The sequence below is a fragment of the Colias croceus genome, chromosome 17 (assembly GCF_905220415.1).
Source record: "Colias croceus chromosome 17, ilColCroc2.1".
NCBI classification, from domain to species: domain Eukaryota; kingdom Metazoa; phylum Arthropoda; class Insecta; order Lepidoptera; family Pieridae; genus Colias; species Colias croceus.
The window spans coordinates 2,916,251-2,934,379 of NC_059553.1; the positions used below are offsets into that span (position 1 = coordinate 2,916,251).

The 18,129-nt window shown below is 32.0% G+C and overlaps 2 protein-coding genes across 6 annotated transcripts; one reads left to right on the forward strand and one right to left on the reverse strand.

Annotated features, from left to right (window-relative positions):
- Window positions 1-1,613: 1,613 nt before the first annotated feature.
- Window positions 1,614-12,118, reverse strand: LOC123698848 ((2R)-3-sulfolactate dehydrogenase (NADP(+))-like). 2 transcript variants are annotated; one of them, XM_045645630.1, is made up of 9 exons: window positions 12,072-12,118; window positions 7,563-7,725; window positions 6,840-7,028; window positions 6,125-6,240; window positions 5,798-5,896; window positions 5,464-5,550; window positions 5,185-5,293; window positions 3,786-3,943; window positions 1,614-1,802 (listed from the first exon to the last, which is right to left on the reverse strand). In XM_045645630.1, exons 2-9 carry the CDS (start codon window positions 7,711-7,713, stop codon window positions 1,632-1,634), a joined length of 1,080 nt encoding a protein of 359 aa, XP_045501586.1. In that variant the 5' UTR covers window positions 7,714-7,725; window positions 12,072-12,118; the 3' UTR covers window positions 1,614-1,631. The 2 variants fall into 2 exon arrangements, with proteins under 2 accessions (XP_045501586.1, XP_045501588.1); XM_045645632.1 differs by lacking the exon at window positions 12,072-12,118 and adding an exon at window positions 8,353-8,408.
- Window positions 10,157-17,992, forward strand: LOC123698846 (uncharacterized oxidoreductase YjmC-like). 4 transcript variants are annotated; one of them, XM_045645626.1, is made up of 9 exons: window positions 10,157-10,265; window positions 13,022-13,177; window positions 13,519-13,707; window positions 14,346-14,461; window positions 14,823-14,921; window positions 15,078-15,164; window positions 15,440-15,548; window positions 16,850-17,010; window positions 17,709-17,992. In XM_045645626.1, the coding sequence occupies exons 1-9, from the start codon at window positions 10,247-10,249 to the stop codon at window positions 17,874-17,876; spliced, it is 1,104 nt and encodes a 367-aa protein (XP_045501582.1). In that variant the 5' UTR covers window positions 10,157-10,246; the 3' UTR covers window positions 17,877-17,992. The 4 variants fall into 4 exon arrangements, with proteins under 4 accessions (XP_045501582.1, XP_045501584.1, XP_045501585.1 ...); XM_045645628.1 differs by lacking the exon at window positions 10,157-10,265 and adding an exon at window positions 10,954-11,068; XM_045645629.1 differs by lacking the exon at window positions 10,157-10,265 and adding an exon at window positions 10,977-11,019.
- Window positions 17,993-18,129: the final 137 nt, after the last annotated feature.

Genomic DNA, 18,129 nt, shown 5'->3' on the forward strand with positions numbered 1-18,129 from the left:
TATTTAAGTTGCAAAAGGACATGGGTAAAAATAAGAATTTTTAAACTAAGTATACGTCGTCATGATGAATCGAACCAGAAGATACACGGTGATCCCTAATATGGAAACCACAAGACTTATATTAAAACATACATACATGAATCGATTTGTAATGTTAATAATTCAGATTGTAATTTTTTTAATCGGGCATTTTTATTTGACTCGGTAGCTACATTACGAGGTGAAGACGATTTATTCAGTAAGTACGTAATATTTCGATAAATATTTACTTAAACGAAGTGAGAATTATAAATTGACGGAGTTTTCAAATAAATTAAGGTATACCGCCTACTGGGCTCAAGGTATAACTCTTTCACAATCGATTTTATGTAACATTTTTTACGATGATGCTTTCTTTAACGAGGTGTGACTTATTATACCAATGTAGAGTGTTTTTCTTTAGTTTAATTTTAATATCAAAACCATTACCATTCATAGCAGTTACGGGATGAAATTAAATTAAAACTATCATGCTATACTAACGATTTACATGACTAATGATACGTAAATTAAATAAATTAAATAAAAAATAATATAAATTATTTTATTTAAATATTTGCATATGTAATCGTTGCGGTCATTAGCATTTACTGTACATCCTTATTTTTTTGTTTACATAACTGTCGCAGTAAACTTATATTAACTATACAGTGGAATAAAAAATAAATAATTTTAAATGTTCATTAGCCTCATTTTTAAACTTTCATTGATAGAGATAAAGTTAGATGTCACTCACGTAACAAGCTCATGTCATTTATTCAATTACGTGACTCCAAGCGTGACTCTCAAATCTGAGTGTCAATGTGAAAACCTTACTTTCCCAGTCTTATCTATACAGGTAACTAGCCACTTTATTTTAGTAGATATTTACCTAAAATGCAATTATTTTTTTTAACTAAAATATTAATTTCATCTTCAAAATATAAATAATATACCCCTGCTCTACATTAATCTCTGACTATATAACATTTAAGTATTTAAAATATATTAATTCCACATAATGCAATAATTTCTATAATTTTGACTGCAGGTAGATTGATGGTATCAATTCTGAAACACGTTATTTTATTTCCTAATCGATATTCTCAAGACGAAGGATTGTTTTTAACCGACTTCAAAAAAAAGGAGGAGGTTATCAATTCGGCCGGTATGTTTTTTTTTTATGTATGTACACCGATTACTCCGAGGTTTCTCAACCGATTTACGTGATTCTTTTTTTGTTCGATGCGGGATGGTGTCGAATTGGTCCCATAAAAATTTTATTCGGATAGGCCCAGTAGTTTTTATTTTAAGAGCATTTTTGTCAAGTGCAAGTTTGAAGTCGGTTGTTTTTAACGCAGTTATCACTTGTCTAGTTTACTTAATAAATATTTGGTTCTGTGATTTCAGTCTGCTCCAATAGAAGATACTGTTTGTGCAAGTGTTATGTACCTCTGAAATAAGTCTGCTTAAGAAAAAATATGTACTTACAGTAGTGTATCTACAGCATATAAAATCATCGCGCATGTCTACCATCAAAATAAAACAAATTTTAAATTTCAACAAATTTATTTAAAATATTTAATATTCACAGCTACCTTATTCAAATCATCTTACAGATTGCTAGATACAACTTTAATAGGCTTTACGCCAATTCTTTCCGCCATTTTATTATACGAATCAATTTGTCCCTGGGGGTATGATATTGTGCCACTCGCGCGCGTCAATTTTTCGTTCTTTTTTTCTTTATCTCCTGGAGCCAGGACTGGGAGCGAGGGGTCGATCTGAAATTATAACAAATGTTAGTAAAATATATAATAAAAATGTAAATTTATTTAGTAATTTAATAGGTCCGATTAAAAATGCGACTTTATCAATAGAGCACTGGGAAAGAAATTCTATTTTTTTTTGTTTGAACAAAAGTCAGTTTAATTGTGTATCTTGAACACAATTAAACTGACTTACGTAGTTGTTCTTAACGAAGACTCGAGTATACGTATGCGTTATTTGTACATTTTCGTTTTAGTTTATAACTTGTTCTATAATTTTGAGCATTTGACATTTCACAGCTTCGCAACTCATCCTCGCATGACACATTTTCCTCGAACAGCTTTGGTGGAAAAGCACCCTTAAACTTTTAATAAATATATACATTTTCATGTTTCGCAATAGTTTATCCATACTAATATTATAAATGCGAAAGTAACTGTCTCTCTGTCTGTACTCAATTACGCCTAAACTACTGAACCAATTTGCATGAAATTTGGTAGGGAGATATTTTGATACCCGAGAAAGGACATAGGCTAACTTTTATTGCGAAATATGTACCACGGGCGAAGCCGGGGCGGACCTCTAGTAATTTATATAGATACTAAATAAAGTGTAGAACCTTTGGTTTCGAATAATTAAATATACTTAGTACAAGTTACAACAAAGTTTGTTGCAATACTTCCTTGAATTTTATATCTATTCGATGTGAATGTGCATAATGTATTAAAATAATTTACTCATTTATTATTAAACCTTCGATCAAGTTTCCCTTGGCCCATAAACGAGATGCAAACTTTAAGTTTTTTATATCTACTTATTTAAATTTTGATAATTAATTTATGAATTTCGTTTTAAATTATAATGATCGGAAAAATTAATGCCATTCTTTTGTTTGCGTACAAAGTTTTATAACATTAGAATGAATATTAGCTGCTTGTATCAAAGTTATATGAAACTTGTATAAAACACATTGTAGGGGTTATGTTCCTTTGATACGATACGATACAGTGGAGCCATAGGAAATTTAAAATAGAAATGAACAGAATTTAAACTCTCAATTGGTCACTAAATCCAATTGCAACCTCACTCGCTGTTTTTCAAAGAATATTGTAGCAAACTACGAAATAACTTTGATTTTTGTTATCACGTGAAAGCATCGACCTAACCGCACCCAACAAAAATACCATGTGTATGTGTATAATGGAAAAAGATGGCGTATTTCAATGTCTTTAACCCTAGGTCACGATCCATCACGGACCTTAAGAAACAGTTATTCTTTGAAGACTTGTGCCAAAAGAAAGTTGGCAGCAGCATGTCATTTGTGGTTAATCCCAACCAATGGTTTACAAGACGTTATGAATAATTATATTGTTTTCTAACCATTGACAACTCTTTTTTGTAGACATCAATATGTATCGCGTATTTTTGTGTTACGACGATATTGAATGGCAGTGCAATGTGTGTTATTCGGTTATTTAGTACTAGTTGCTCGTCCCGGCGTCACTTACGTTGACCCGGAATGAGAATAAAATATTTGGCCTATGGGACTCAGGAAATAAATATGTAGGTTTGAGCCGGCGAACTAATTTGTTAAAAATAAATAAAGGCAATTATGATTAAATTTCATAGGCCTTCATCACAATGGGCAGCGTTGGGCGAGTAGAGGCAATCATGATAGTGTAGAGGGCCTAAATGTCTATGATGTACCCTCACCGTAATGGTGGCAAACATCGACGATCATATTTTAGTTGGCCAACGCTGCCCTTTGTGAAGAAGCTCCATCAGGCATCATATATTATAACTAGCTTTGCCCTGCGGTTTCACCTGCATTGCTCAGCTCCTGTTGGTCTTAGCGTGATGATATATAATAGCCTTACTCGATAAATTGATTAATAAACACCAGACCAGAAATTCCTGAGATAAGCGCGTTCAAAAAAAAAACTCTTCAGCTTTATAATATTAAGTACCTATAGATTTCCAGTACTCCAAATACTCACAGGTTCCAAGCTTCTATAATGTTCAAGACAATCCTTTATCCTGTCCGCAAATCCTGGCGCGAATCGTTCCGGGTCCACCACTACAAAACATTGGCCCAGGTTGGGAGGCTCCACTTGGGTGTATGACCATGATGGTACATTGTGGGAGGAATTGGAACCTGGGAAATAGAGAGATATAGATATATATGTATGTATAATATTTAGTGTTTAATAGAACATGGGAAAGAGAGAGATAGATATATATAGATATATATGTATTGATATTTAGTGTTTTATATGGCATTCAAATGCTTTATATAAATTTATAAAGTAAAGAAAAAATTTGCCCCGGAATGGGGACGGGTTCGAACCCCAACGATTGATCGTTTTTTTCTATTCTTTAAAAATACTTCAAAATATGGAGGTTCTCCATTCGACTGGGTTTGTTGTGCATTCACAGCTTCTTGGTATGATCTCTTTACTATTTAGCTTATGACGTTTAAATTGCAATGACAATGAATGTATGAGCTTACGACCTATCATGCATCATCAGAGGCATTATCAGGAATCGCTGCTGCAAGGATGCTATCCAAAGAATGCTGTTCTTATGAATATTATGACTATAGTAATTATATGCTATTTTAAATACGAAAAGGAAAGTGAAGTCCCATGTCCGCTAGTGGCACAGATCACAGAAAATCTCTATGGCTAGTGGAGTGAGGGGCAGATGCATTATACATCTGTTTCACTGATCGATTTTCTTTAGGGACAAGTAGGTTTTTTTTTTTTTTTTTTTTTATTTTTTTATTGTGTGATAGGGAAGCGCTTGACCACGATCTCGCCTGATGGTAAGCTGAGATGTGGCCTAAGATGGAGCGCGCTTCCCTAGAAGGTACCCGTTCACTCTTCGCTTGAAGACCCCCATATTGTACTCGTCGGGGAACACAGACTCAGGAAGCATGTTCCAGTCCCTCGCGGTTCGGATGAAGAATGTCGATCCGAACCGCTTTGTCCGGGTACATGGAACGTCAACCATATGGCGATGCCTAGAGTCTGTGCGCCTCGATGATCGATGGAAAAACGGGGATGGCGGAATTAAATCGTGCAATTCCGCAGCGCACTCACCAAAGTGTATCCGATAAAAAACCGATAAACTTGCCACTCTGCGACGGTGGGCGAGGCTCTGGAGTTTTTTGCCTACTAGCTCATCGTCGTGATCAGGATCGAGATAGGTGATCAGCCTTCTGTGTCCTACCAGACCGAGACATTTTTTTTTAAACGAAGCCTACTTGAATGAGACCGTTGAACCGAGAAATAGAACCGTTGGATAGAGACCAGTAAGTATACTTATATTTGTGTACATACTTTTATTATACCGTATCAACATTATAAATATTCCATATATTTAAAAAGCACTTACCAGATAGCCCACTGCAAAATACTTCCACCATTGTACTAAGAGCATATCCTTTGTATCCGCTAGTTTTCTCTTGACCGCCCAACGGCATAAGACGACCAGATTCGAACGCCTGTAATAATTTTAAGAGCAAAGTTGTTTAAAGGGTTATTTATTTTAACAAATCTGTACAAGTGAACAACAATTTACAAAAACAGGACTCAGTGAGTTCCATTGAAAATTGAAATGTTATAGATAGAGCAAAAAAATTTAAGTATGGAAATTTTTTAAAATGACGGCTACCTCTTGAGGATCCGTTGTCGGTTTGGAATCGGAACCGAGAGCCCAACCTTCTGGAATCTTCTCCCCTTTTCTAAGTTGCATTTCAACCTAAATCCAATTTAAAGTTCATATTAGCATACAGTATAAACACATGTTTATTGTATTATGAATTATAAAAATATTTTTGTACTTTCAAATAAATAAATGGTGAATTTAACCTTAGATATTAAGTAACACAATATATTATCGAGTAATTCACCGCCACAGAACTATATCGACACCGCATATTATTCTTTATTGTAATTTAAGTTTCTGATATAAATTTGTAAATAAAATACAATATATTTTATCTCACCTTGCCCATAGCCGCAGCCGTAGTCGCCATGTCAACAACTAGCGAGTCTCCACCCGATGCTGGAGCTGCCATTGCTATGGGATTGGTTCCGTTTGCACTCTGTATAGAATAAAACGTGTGAAGATATTGCAAAAAAAATACAAAAACTAAAAAATATACATAAAAGGTAAATTTCTTTTGAATCGTCATAACATATTTTTAACACTTACTTAGGTACTAACGATTCGGAAAGCCAATTTACTATTGTATTTTAATTACACTATGTTATGTTTTATGTTAAAAATATTACTAAATTTATCAACCAATATTAAATATAAGCATACTCACATTTTTAGCTCGAGTTGGAGTCATGATCGGTGCCGAGTTCGTATATGCCATACCAATAAGACCTTCACGTTGCGCTTTCAGTGCCCAATACCCAGCCATACCGAAGTGATTGCATCCTGTTAAAATTATGAATAGTTAAAATATAACCTAATTGAACATAAACAGTCATACTATTTATTAGTCAGTTGATCTTTACTCAGAAATTCAATAATCGAAAGTCATATATATAAAAAGTCACCAGAACAAGCCCAGAAGTAACGATTTTTACAAGATTTCCTTAACTAAAAGAATACTTAGATGAAATAAAATAATTAGATCGTTACTGCTCTACATTTACTTAACTGTACACATAATTTGTTATGTAAATGTAGTAGAGCTGATATTAATAAAGTGATATCTATAATATTTCCCTTCCATTCTCTATTTATTATTTATCGTTGTTTCCAGAAACGACGACTTTCTTGTCATTAAAATTTGGTTAAACCATTTCATATTTTTTAAGTTTTTAAGAATTCATGAAATAAAGCTATTATATTTTAAAAATATGTATATTATTTGTTACCAGAAACGACGTGCTTTCTTGTCATTAAAATTTCGTTAAACCATTTCAATTTTTTTTAGTTTTAAAGCATTCAAAAGAAATAAAACTACTAATATTGAAATTAAATAAAACTATTATTTTAAAATATACAATATAACATTATCAAGGTCTTACGTTTCGCGGAGACCCATCCGACGCCGCATTCCTTCGCTTTCTTCATAGCAAGGTCCATACAAAATTTCCCCACAGTAGCCCCTAACGCATCAACCCCGTCCACCCAGGCGGTCGCTGCAGATTCCTTCAGTATTACGGGCTTAGCGCTCGGCTTGCAACCACCGATCTTCATATCGTTTATGTATAATTCTGAAATTAAGAAAGTTTATTAGTTTATAAATACTTTAAGAAGTAACAAATTTTGTAATTTTTATTGTTATTGATAGATGGAACTGTAGCCTAGCTGGAGGTAATTAAATTATTAAATAAAATCAATTTCTCTTCAATAATATTTTATTCTATAGTTAATTATTTGTCATTGGAGTAAAATATGTAAGACGATAAATCTATCATCATGAGATACGTAGGTAATTACTTAGTTATCTCACCTAGTTAAATATTGTAAGAGAAATTAATTTACAGATGAAACACATAGGTACGTGGGTCTATAATTACATATAGGTAGTTAATTATTATTATTTTCTACCAAAATAATTATTCTCTTATAAAAATAGTGACATTAAACTTTTGATGATTCTAAAAAAATATGTAACTAAAATAGAGTTCTTCTCTACATTCTACTATCTAAATATTATGTAAATAAATACAATAAATTTAATTCTACAAACAACACTAGGTACTATCTGCACTAACAATACAATACGAAACAAGTCTATTCCTTACCCAATCTATTAAGCCCATGGCTGAAATGGCCCACAATATCAGCATGTAACAGCAGATCAGTTTGCGCCTTTGCCTCCGAGACGGGAGCCCCTGCAGCCACCAGGCTCTCTTCCATGAACCTCTTAATCTCCTCAATACGAACAGACGGCATGGTGACTGATCACTGACAGTAATTTAATCACAATCTTATTTATAAACCATTGTAACTAGATAACATTATTGTTTGGGTTCATTATGTAAATGTTTGATTTGTCTAATTTGTTTTGCAGTGGCAATTGTGGTTTGCATACTGGTTTTGACTAATTACTGTTATCTGATTGGTTACTGTTATATTTATAAGATTGAAGATAAATCAGCACAAAATAAACAGATACCGAATAAATAACGTACGCCGGATATAATCAAGACTGACTTATTTTCCAAATACCCACATAACAAAATATATGATCCACATAATGCAAATACACTACAGTTACTACTTAGGTATATCTAGTTTTGAAGTCAATTTCGTATTAAATTTAAGTATCTACATTTTATGAGCAATTTTTCCATTTCTCTGATTAACATTATTTTTAAGTATTAAATTAAGATGATCTATCATCGCCTTTTTTCATACCAAACAAATGAACTTTAAAACATGTGATTAAAATATAATTTACTGAAATGAATCCCCAAAAATGTACAGCCGAATCCGAACGAAATGTTTTTTGTCGAGTGCAATTACTAGTGACCTTTACAATCGCGATTTCATTTCCTCATCTCATAACTATTCTCGTGAAATTGAAATTACCTCAAATTAGTTCCAAAAAAATGATTAAGTTTGTTCACCGAAATCACTGAGACACCGAACACATCCGCACAACGAGATGAAGTGGAAATACTAAATATTATGATTTGCGATAATGTTACCAAAACAATTGAGATAATTTATTTCGTAATGGTAATAAAATGACTTAATTTTGCAATGTACATACAAATACATTACAATGTGCCACCTTTTTTGATAATTTAAATTTTGGTGCATGTAGGTACATAATTTATGAATTACATCTCAATTAATTTACAGAATGAAATAATAAGGTTCATAATATAGTTTTATATACTCAACTAAAAACATAATTGTATTGTCACAACTCACATATCCTTGATGTGACAATACAATGTGAGTGTACAAAGTTTAGATTAAATCGGTCCGTTAAAATCGAGTCTAGGGTCGATTACATACGAAATTACAAACATATAGGAGAAGCTAATAAAAGCGTATTAAAAAGACAGACTGGCTTATTATAATTTTATTATAAAAAATGTGATTTACATAGGTATCAAGCTACAATGAACGCAATGTGAAACGGTTCAATTCCTTTTTGTAGTTTTCATTAAAGTATCGTAGTTTTTTCATAATTTCTCAAAAAAAATAGTTTTTTACATAATATTTAAATCATAATCATCAATCAAATAAAAAGCGTAGAACAGAGTCGCCTGTAACAGTAAGTATTCAGTAGATTTACTGTTATGTGAATTAGTTCCATTTTATCAGCCTCAACTCTATCTAAAATATAAACAAACAATTTGTAAGTTCAAATAACTCCATGATATGCATTTAAATAATTACTTAATATTTATTATTGTTTACGTAGTATCTATACAATAAAATAAGTGCTTAATAACATAATATAGTATTGCGTGGTATTGCTTTTTCTTCGTTAGATAAAATATAGGTAGTAAATGTTCCATAATATTATTTTTTATGGACAAATAAACAACATAAGTTTATAGGGTTTTAATCTTTAAGATAACGAATAATTATTATCAGTGTAATCGTCTTAATTATCAAATATACTTAAAATACTATGGGTTTTATACTTTAAAATAGTATGGTTTTTTTAACTTCCATACAAAAAACTTTTTTCCAGTAATTGCCATCCTACCTAACTCTAAGTATTTTTTTTTCTTTTTGAAAATGCGGTAATACATAATTGTTAACTTTCTTGTATTATATTATATTTTCCATGGGGTTTAGTCAAATCGCTCTCATTTACTTTTTATTTAAATTACTATGTAGGTAGTTACGTTTTATTTCTACATTCTCATATTTTCTCTTTTATTTTTTTATAAGGACAACATAAGGATTCTGAATGGTTTTAGGATAGTTTTTGGTCTGGCGTACCTGCCTTTGCCTGTGGCCGTTTCATATATTATTCTAATATGTAATTCTTTTTAACAAAAAATTAAACTGCATACAAATGGTTATAATTCCAGACCAAGTATAAATGTGACCAACGGAATTTAAGCCCGTTTTTAAATATAAAAAGAATCATAGAAATCAGGTCACCCAGTCGAAACTTCACAGGTAACACCCAGAAAATTAAAAAATACAGTCAAATTGAGAACCTTTGTTTGAAATCTACTGTATTTTTATACTTTGAAGTTTGAACAAATACTTAATTATTTTATTTATTGTTCTGTTTCAACGTTTACTTGTCTCGTTCTTAACGATTTATAATTATGACGGAAAGTCAACAACTTATCTTATAGATAACTTATACCGTATGATTAAAATATTTTCCATAATATTATAACCATTGTAACGCTTGGAGTGAAGTAGTGTGGTACTCATATAGAAAAGCTCAATTAGTAGCTTTTTTTTATTCATTTTAAAGTAAAACTTTTGTAAAAAATCAGACATGGATAACGTTGGTGAAGGTAAAGTGTTATTTTTTTTTAATTATGATAGTTGTCAATATTTGTGTAGATATTTATGTGTAAAAAAAACTTTAATTTTCTAAGTACTTAAGTATTTTTGGTAACAAGAGCCTATGAGATGCCGATGCGCCTTACGTTATTTATTTCATGAATCAAGGAGCTGTTAATTAGATTTTACACGCAGGCGTTTAATTTTTCGTAGTTTTTACACATTGCTCTATATTTTTTTAAAAAAAGGTCAAGGACTTAGTGAAAATGAAATTTCCACAATCTAAAATGGAACCAAGTGAACCAATTTAACAATTCAAAATTAAGTAAATGCTTTAAGAATTTATTGAAATTTTTTACTTATTATAATTATTAATTAAAAATTTTCCTTAGCGCCGATATATCAGTTCTTAGCTCCGAGGTTATTAGTGAATTTTTGTAATAATCCAAAAAGTATAATAAATAAACTTCATTTTTTTATTTATATAATCTGATTAATAATACACTTAACTAAGTCTATTATTAATCAGAGCATTTGAACTACACAAAGTTCATGTTTTTACTAATTATTATTTGCCTAAAATTATAGCAAGTCGCGTTAAAGAAAAATATTTTAACTCCGGTATAGTATAGGAATCGCGAGCTCATTCACCTTGATTATCTAATTCAGTTTAGAAATGAATCGAGCGCCTCCGCCCTCAGTCCTCACTCCTCAGTCGCGAATGCGTGCTTTTGGAGGACGAGCGCGCTATAACATTTTTTATCTGTATGTTGTTTGTTTTTCATTAAATTTGTTTAGCAACACAATTCAGTAGGTAAGTTATGTTATTTTATTTCTTTAAAACCCTATTTCCATCTTCATAGACAGGTATATTAAATGAGAAGTATGCAGGATCATAATAACCTACCTATTCGTTATAATTCGCATATTTACCGGTTAGCATCAGATGTTTTAGTAAAATTTGTCATTCATTCTTATGTAAGTACCTATATGGTATTTAGTTGTTTCTATATTTTTAAGACAATACTAATCTTTAAAATTTATTTTTTAGTAAATAATAAATAATATGTACTTAGTCATTATTAGACAGTATTAAGTATTATCTTGCTAATTATATTCTAATATTAGCGTTGTAAACACAACATGATAATGAATAATTTAATATTATTAAACAAAGACAATGACTAATCTATAATTTAAAAAAAATTATGGACACTCGTTATTACACTATGTATAATTTAGCTATTTGTTAGTAGGTAGGTATATGTTATTAGACACCGTATAAATTAAATAAAAATACGCTGTACCCAGCTATACCTCCTTGAGTGTAGGTAAAACTTGTTTGAACAACATTTTATCAATATCCATGTATCCTATACCTACCTAGGTTATGAAATTTATTAAGTACCTAGGTACATTTATTTATTTAATATTAATTGTTAACTTGATACTATTTAGGTATTACTACTAAATACTGTAGGTACACTTCAGTTCACCCTTTTGCATTCTTCACCGGTCATTACGATCGAGAGTAAAGTAAGGTCTCTCACTCCCATCTATTTATTTGAATGAAATTCATTTTAAAAAATCCTATAGGTGCATTTCAAATAAAACATTTCTACTGACTGAAAGAGGGAATAAATATACCTTGTGGTTTATAAGATTTGATCTGTTAGGTACATTTTTATTTAAGGTACTATACGTGCCTATACTTACTTAGAAATTAAAATATTTTTTATTAATAGTTAATTTCATATTTCTCCTATGCGATCATAGGTACCTAACCTATATAAAGTAAAACATGTAGGTATACTCACAGAAATAAACAAGTTCTTCATAAACAGGTTTATCACGACACCGCAATATCAAAAATTCAAATTTTAATAGTTATAAAAACATCATTTACTAATTTATTGAAATTACATGGCAGTAAAAGAGTACCTTTACATTTGCTATTAAACACTAATCATATCTTTTTGTCTTTTATGAATGTGGGTAGCTTACGTAGGTACATGTTATACATAGTTTTGTGGGTATTTTAAATTATTTACCTATACCTTTATCTCAAATAATATATTCTCTATTCTCCATCACTAATTTCGAAATAAAGCTGTTTTTCTGAGACAAAAATAAATGCTAACAAAACATCTTTCTATTCGATACTTGGATACAAAAAATACATTACGGACAGTTTGTTTACAAATAAAACTGAAGTAGCAGTCGGTAGTAAATTATAACAGTAGTCAATGATTACTCGATTAACAGGCAATAAACTCATGATTAACGAGGTTTTTAACTCGCTACAAAATACAATGCAATGACGTAATTGATAACGTTCAATAACCACATGATGGGCAATAGTGCTAGGATAATAACGTAAACATATTGTATTATTATACTCATTTATATCATTATAATATGTTATTTTTCCTGATTTATAACGAAGTAATGAATATTTGTCATTTTGTTTGTAAATACAGTATTAGTTATCTATGTTTGTGATATTTTAGAATCAATTGTTCTTTTTTATGAACAAGTAAAAGTGTTCTAGGTTCATACTTCATAAGTAAGGAATATTTTTATATTGTAGTGACAATGTTTTTATATAAGAAAACGAACTAACTAGCAAAGTAACTTCGCCTGTTTGCAAAAGGAAAAACTTGAAATATTTTTCAAGCGTGACAAAAAAAAATAGTCTGCAGCTTCAGAAACATAAGTTTTTAAGCATAGATTTATTTACATAGAGGTAATAAAAAAAATTTTTCAGTGAAAATGGCGCGAGTTGCCACGCGGGAGGCGTTACGCTTCATGACGGACTGCCTGAAGGCAGTTGGTGCTGCTTCAAGAGCTGCTCAGCAGCAAGCGGAACTGCTTATAGAAGCTGATAGAATGGGACATCCTAGCCATGGGTTAAATAGATTGGGTAAGTAGGTACTCATGAATGCTAGTGTTTATTTTCCTCATAAAATAAACGAGATCGTGGTTGCGCAACAAACAATTTTAATTAGTAATTCTTTTATTTTTTCTAGAATTTTTCTACACTTTAACTGATAAAACCTGTGTTAATATTTAAACTAGATAATATAAATTACTTACCTTACGTATGGTGTAGGTACCTACGGAATCTAATACCGATTATTATTTTTATCATGCATTTGATATAGGTAGGTTTTTTATCAAAGTAAAATTTTAAGGAAGCAATTTATTTTAAGGACGCTTTTTTGTAATAGAAGTACCTACCTAATTATTATTTTTACATTTTAGAACTTTACGTAAACGATATAATATCCGGAGCATGCATGCCCAATAATGAACCAAAAGTGCTGAAAGAAACCGCGTCAACAGCGTGGGTTGACGCTAACAATGTTCTTGGAGCAACAGTCAGCCATTTCGCTATGGACATCGCTGTTAAGAAAGCCAAAGAAACTGGAGTCGGTTGGGTCTCTGTAAAAGGTACTGATTATATTTTAAACTAGCAAACCGGGCGAACTCCGTTTCGCCACCAGAGACACCATTTCTTTGCTATAAACCTCACGGAGCCCGAGAGCTTTCCAACGAATGCAAAACCGTGGAAATCGGTTCGTGCATTCTGGAGTTATAGCGTCATGAAGGAAAACCCGACTTATATTTATTATTATTATTACACGCTTTTTATTAGCTTCACCTGTATGTTTGTAACCGACTTTTTTGGGCGCGATTTTGACCCACTTTAAACGGCCATATTTCGTTCAAACTTTGTAGATTTATTGAGGACCGATGACAATACACTAATTTGATAAAATTATTAAATATATTTTCTATTTTTTAGTTCGGTTTTCTATAAAAAAGCGTGTTTTTTAGTTTTTTTAACTATTATTTATTATATAGTAGGTAGGTAGTTTATGTTTTTACTCAGTGTAAAATTATAAATTTACAATTTCCTATACCACAATGAGGTAATATTTAGCTATTATATTATGCTAATCTTCTGTTTTCCTGTGTTAATTGTAGATGAGGAAAGCAAAATTGAGCGCACGGATTAATTAAATTATGTGACTTTGTTATATTTTTTTATAAAACGTATCAAACATTTGTAAATTTATTCCTTTTAGGATCAAATCACAATGGAATGGCTGGATACTGGGCAAGGAAAGCATCCGAAAAGGGGCTTATCGGCATGGCGTTTACGAACACCTCACCATTACTAGCACCCACGAGAAGTAAAAAGGTCAGTATTTTTTGTCTGTTACTCTCAAGTCTCATACACAAAAATTATAAAACCTATTTAATTATAATAATTTAATGCTATTATATGAAAAACTAGCTGCCCCGGCAGACCTGTCCCCCCCCCCCCTATTGTGTCTTCATAAGAACCAGCTTCCTTGTTATGATAATTTTTCGAAATAAGTCGAGCCGTACTCGAATTTTACGCTTAGCAATAACAATTGGCGATACATCTTTACATAGTTTAGTCATTATCTACCTTATATTTTGTAAACATGACGAAATACAGCATTTAAAAACTGGCTTTCACGTGAAGTGAAATAAATTATTGTAACAAACTTGATGTGTTATCAAAACATTTTCAGGCAGCATTAGGAACGAATCCTCTATCCGTAGTCGCACCAGCTTCCGATGGAGAAACTTTCTACCTGGACATGGCAACTACTGCAGTCGCAGTTGGAAAGGTAAAACAATCATTTTAATATTAGGAATTAATGATTTCATTACAATATAATTTACCCCGACGGAATACTTTACAGCGAGCGTAGCATTAAAATCATCACAATATTGTTAAGAGACTGATCGATTTATTTATATAATTTATTTTGTTTACTTTTCAGATTGAAATGCAAATGCGCAAAAGAGAAAAGCTTCCAAATGGTTGGGCACAAGATCCAGATGGGAAGGAGACTAATGACGCAAACCTGGTACTCATTTGTTTTTAATTTTCACTAACTCCATCCCAGCTAATGTTTTACTAGCTTGATAGTACCTTCTTCATCGTGATGATTCAATCAAGTCAATTATGTTAATGCACTTAAAATCGATCTTGTTTTGTAAATACTAAAAGGAACAAAATATTTTAAAATTAGAACTTACTTAGATACTTTATAAGACTATTAAGCAAAATTGGATTCCTATTTTGCAATAATTTACTGTTTGCTTGTTTCTCTAATTGTAATACTTTATGTAATATTTTCAGGCCTTTAAAACAGGATGTTTGATGCCCGTGGGAGGTAGTGAGCAAACGTCAGGATACAAGGGATATGGACTAGCTGCTATGGTGGAACTATTCTGCGGTATATTGTCAGGTATGATAATATAATTGAAGCTTATTTATAGATATGTCGTGGTCATATCGTAGATTTGATCATTTCATGATATGAGTGGCCATTTCACGAAATGGTCGCATATCGTGAAATGGCCAATTTAGTTTGGCCACATCATGATGTGGTTTGGGCAGATCAATGATAAGAAATCGTTTCACGATATGGCCAATTAACGCACGGTTTTTTCATGAAATGATCAAAATTATTTGATCATATCGTAAAATAGTTACATTAATCGTTGGTAGAGGCGCTGCAAGCTCTGTGTTTATGTGATAAGATGGCGGCCGCTGGCGAAAATTAAATTATTCGCAGTTAAAAACTTCATAATTCGTTTAATAACAATATTATGAAGAAAGTCATAGCAAAGAATTTACGACGAAGAGGTACGAGTACTATGGAAAATGTGGATATCTTATATGTATTTAAGAAAAAATGCGACTTAAATAAAATAATATAAGAAACTACTACTATATTATTATAATTGTTTGTTTCTTAAAAAGCGATCCGCTTCTGGCACTCGCCGGCCGCTGCCGCGGCACGCTCGCTTTGCTCGCTCGGCTCGTGCGTTGTTTATCAAAGTGTAACCTAACCTAACCTAACTGTTTTCTATTGCAAAAACGATTCGCTTCTGGCATTCGCCGGCCGCTGCCGCGGCACTAACTTAAATGACATTAAACAAGTTTTTAGAATATAGTTATTCTGAAATTTTTTAATATTTTATGGACTCTTTATATTTTATACGATCTGGCCAAATGTGGATGACCAAATCGTGAAACGTTGACGATTTAACGATCTGATCAAACTATGTTGGCCATTTCACGATATGCGACCATTTCGTGAAATGGCCACTCATATCATGAAATGATCAAATCTACGATATGACCACGACAGATATACAAACAACAAAGCATTACGCTTAAAACAAATAGGAACCCATATTTGTATATATACGCACTAGTCACTAGGGAAGGTAGAACAATATGTAGGTACAATTAATATAACGCATACATGATTAGACGTCGACGGAATGATTAAATAATAATTTTTGTGAGAAAAAAAAACAACTGGTGTAAGTGGCTAATTAGCCTCATTTCAACATGCCACTCCCGGAGGATTTTTAACCCATTGAGCCCCGAGCGGCCCGATCCCACGACACAATAAATTTTCTATTGTGTCTGTGATTCCGGGGGCTGAGTTATTAACCAATTTTCTCCTTTTTACTTATAATATCATTGATGAATAAAATGTTAATATAATGACATTTGACACATCCCCTTTTCCAGGTTCCAATTACGGTCACCACATTCGGTCATGGTCACACAGCGGTCAAGGCGGGCCGGCCAATTTGGGCCATTGTTTCGTGGCTTTGGATCCAGAATGTTTCGCTCCTGGCTTTGGAGATCGGCTGACAGATTGTATACAGCATTGGAGGGAATTAGAACCGGTATAATATCCAATTTACCATTACTCGTATAGTTTTTTTATTATTATAAGTGATACTGTATTTCTTGATATGTATGTTAGCAATGCTTTTTTTTTAATTATTTCTGTGTGCATTTTTTATTTGTATTGAACATTGCCAATTTAAATAATATTCCGTAAGAAGTAATTTATATTACGTTATTTTTAACCGACTTCAAAAAAAGGAGGAGGTTTTCAATTCGGCCGGTAGTTATGTTTTTTTTTATGTATGTACACCGATTACTCCGAAGTTTCTGAACCGATTTACGTGATTCTTTTTTTGTTCGATGCGGGATGGTGTCGAATTGGTCCCATAAAAATTTTATTCGGATAGGCCCAGTAGTTTTTATTTTATGAGCATTTTTGTCTGTATTTGTAAAAGTTTGAAGTCGGTTGTTTTTAACGCAGTTATTGACTTGTATCTGTGAACAGAACTTTGTAATGGTCAAAATCCAAGTTTTGCAAATCGATTGCATTGCGTTATCAACCAATTAACAGATGATAAGCAATGAAATCTTCTAAGTAAATTTGATTGAATTAGCTTATTTACACTGTCGAATATTGCTCGTACTTACTAAGATATCTTTGTGTGCTCATGCACTTTGGAGATCATAACATATAGATTACGACTATGTAAAGGACATAAACAAATATTCATTTTGTGTATATTTTATATTTCAGGCGGATCCAACTTTGCCAGTTTTAGCACCAGGGGATAAGGAAAAGAAACATGCGGAATTAACAGATGCTAAAGGAACTGTATCGTACGTGAAACAGCAGATTGAATCCAGCGCAGCACTTGCTAAGAGACTGAAAGTTACACCAATGAAAGTTGAATCTGATGTATAGAGTATTGAAGTGAAACTCCTTTTTTTTGGTTGGAAAAAAATGTAGTGTAACATTTTTTCGTTACGCGTGCCATTTTTCCGTTACGCGCCATGTTTTTCTTATCCCTACCACGCGTGATTCGATGTATTTCTATAAAGTTGCATAAAGTAAATTATTTTTTGAAAAATAAGGTCATAAATAAGTTTCACTTTTTACGTATATGTACACTAGTACACGCACACATTTTTTTAATAGAATATAATATATTAAATGT

Excerpts from the sequence above, each read along its gene's own strand:
- LOC123698848 (XM_045645630.1), bottom strand. The coding sequence starts at position 7,713 with ATGCCGTCTGTTCGTATTGAGGAGATTAAGAGGTTCATGGAAGAGAGC. Across the intron at positions 6,241-6,839 it reads CGGATGGGTCTCCGCGAAAC|GATGCAATCACTTCGGTATG; the intron begins GTAAGACCTTGA and ends TAATTTTAACAG. Across the intron at positions 1,803-3,785 it reads ATTATAGAAGCTTGGAACCT|ATCGACCCCTCGCTCCCAGT; the intron begins GTGAGTATTTGG and ends TTATAATTTCAG.
- LOC123698846 (XM_045645626.1), top strand. Across the intron at positions 13,178-13,518 it reads CCATGGGTTAAATAGATTGG|AACTTTACGTAAACGATATA; the intron begins GTAAGTAGGTAC and ends TTTACATTTTAG. Across the intron at positions 17,011-17,708 it reads ATTGGAGGGAATTAGAACCG|GCGGATCCAACTTTGCCAGT; the intron begins GTATAATATCCA and ends TTTATATTTCAG.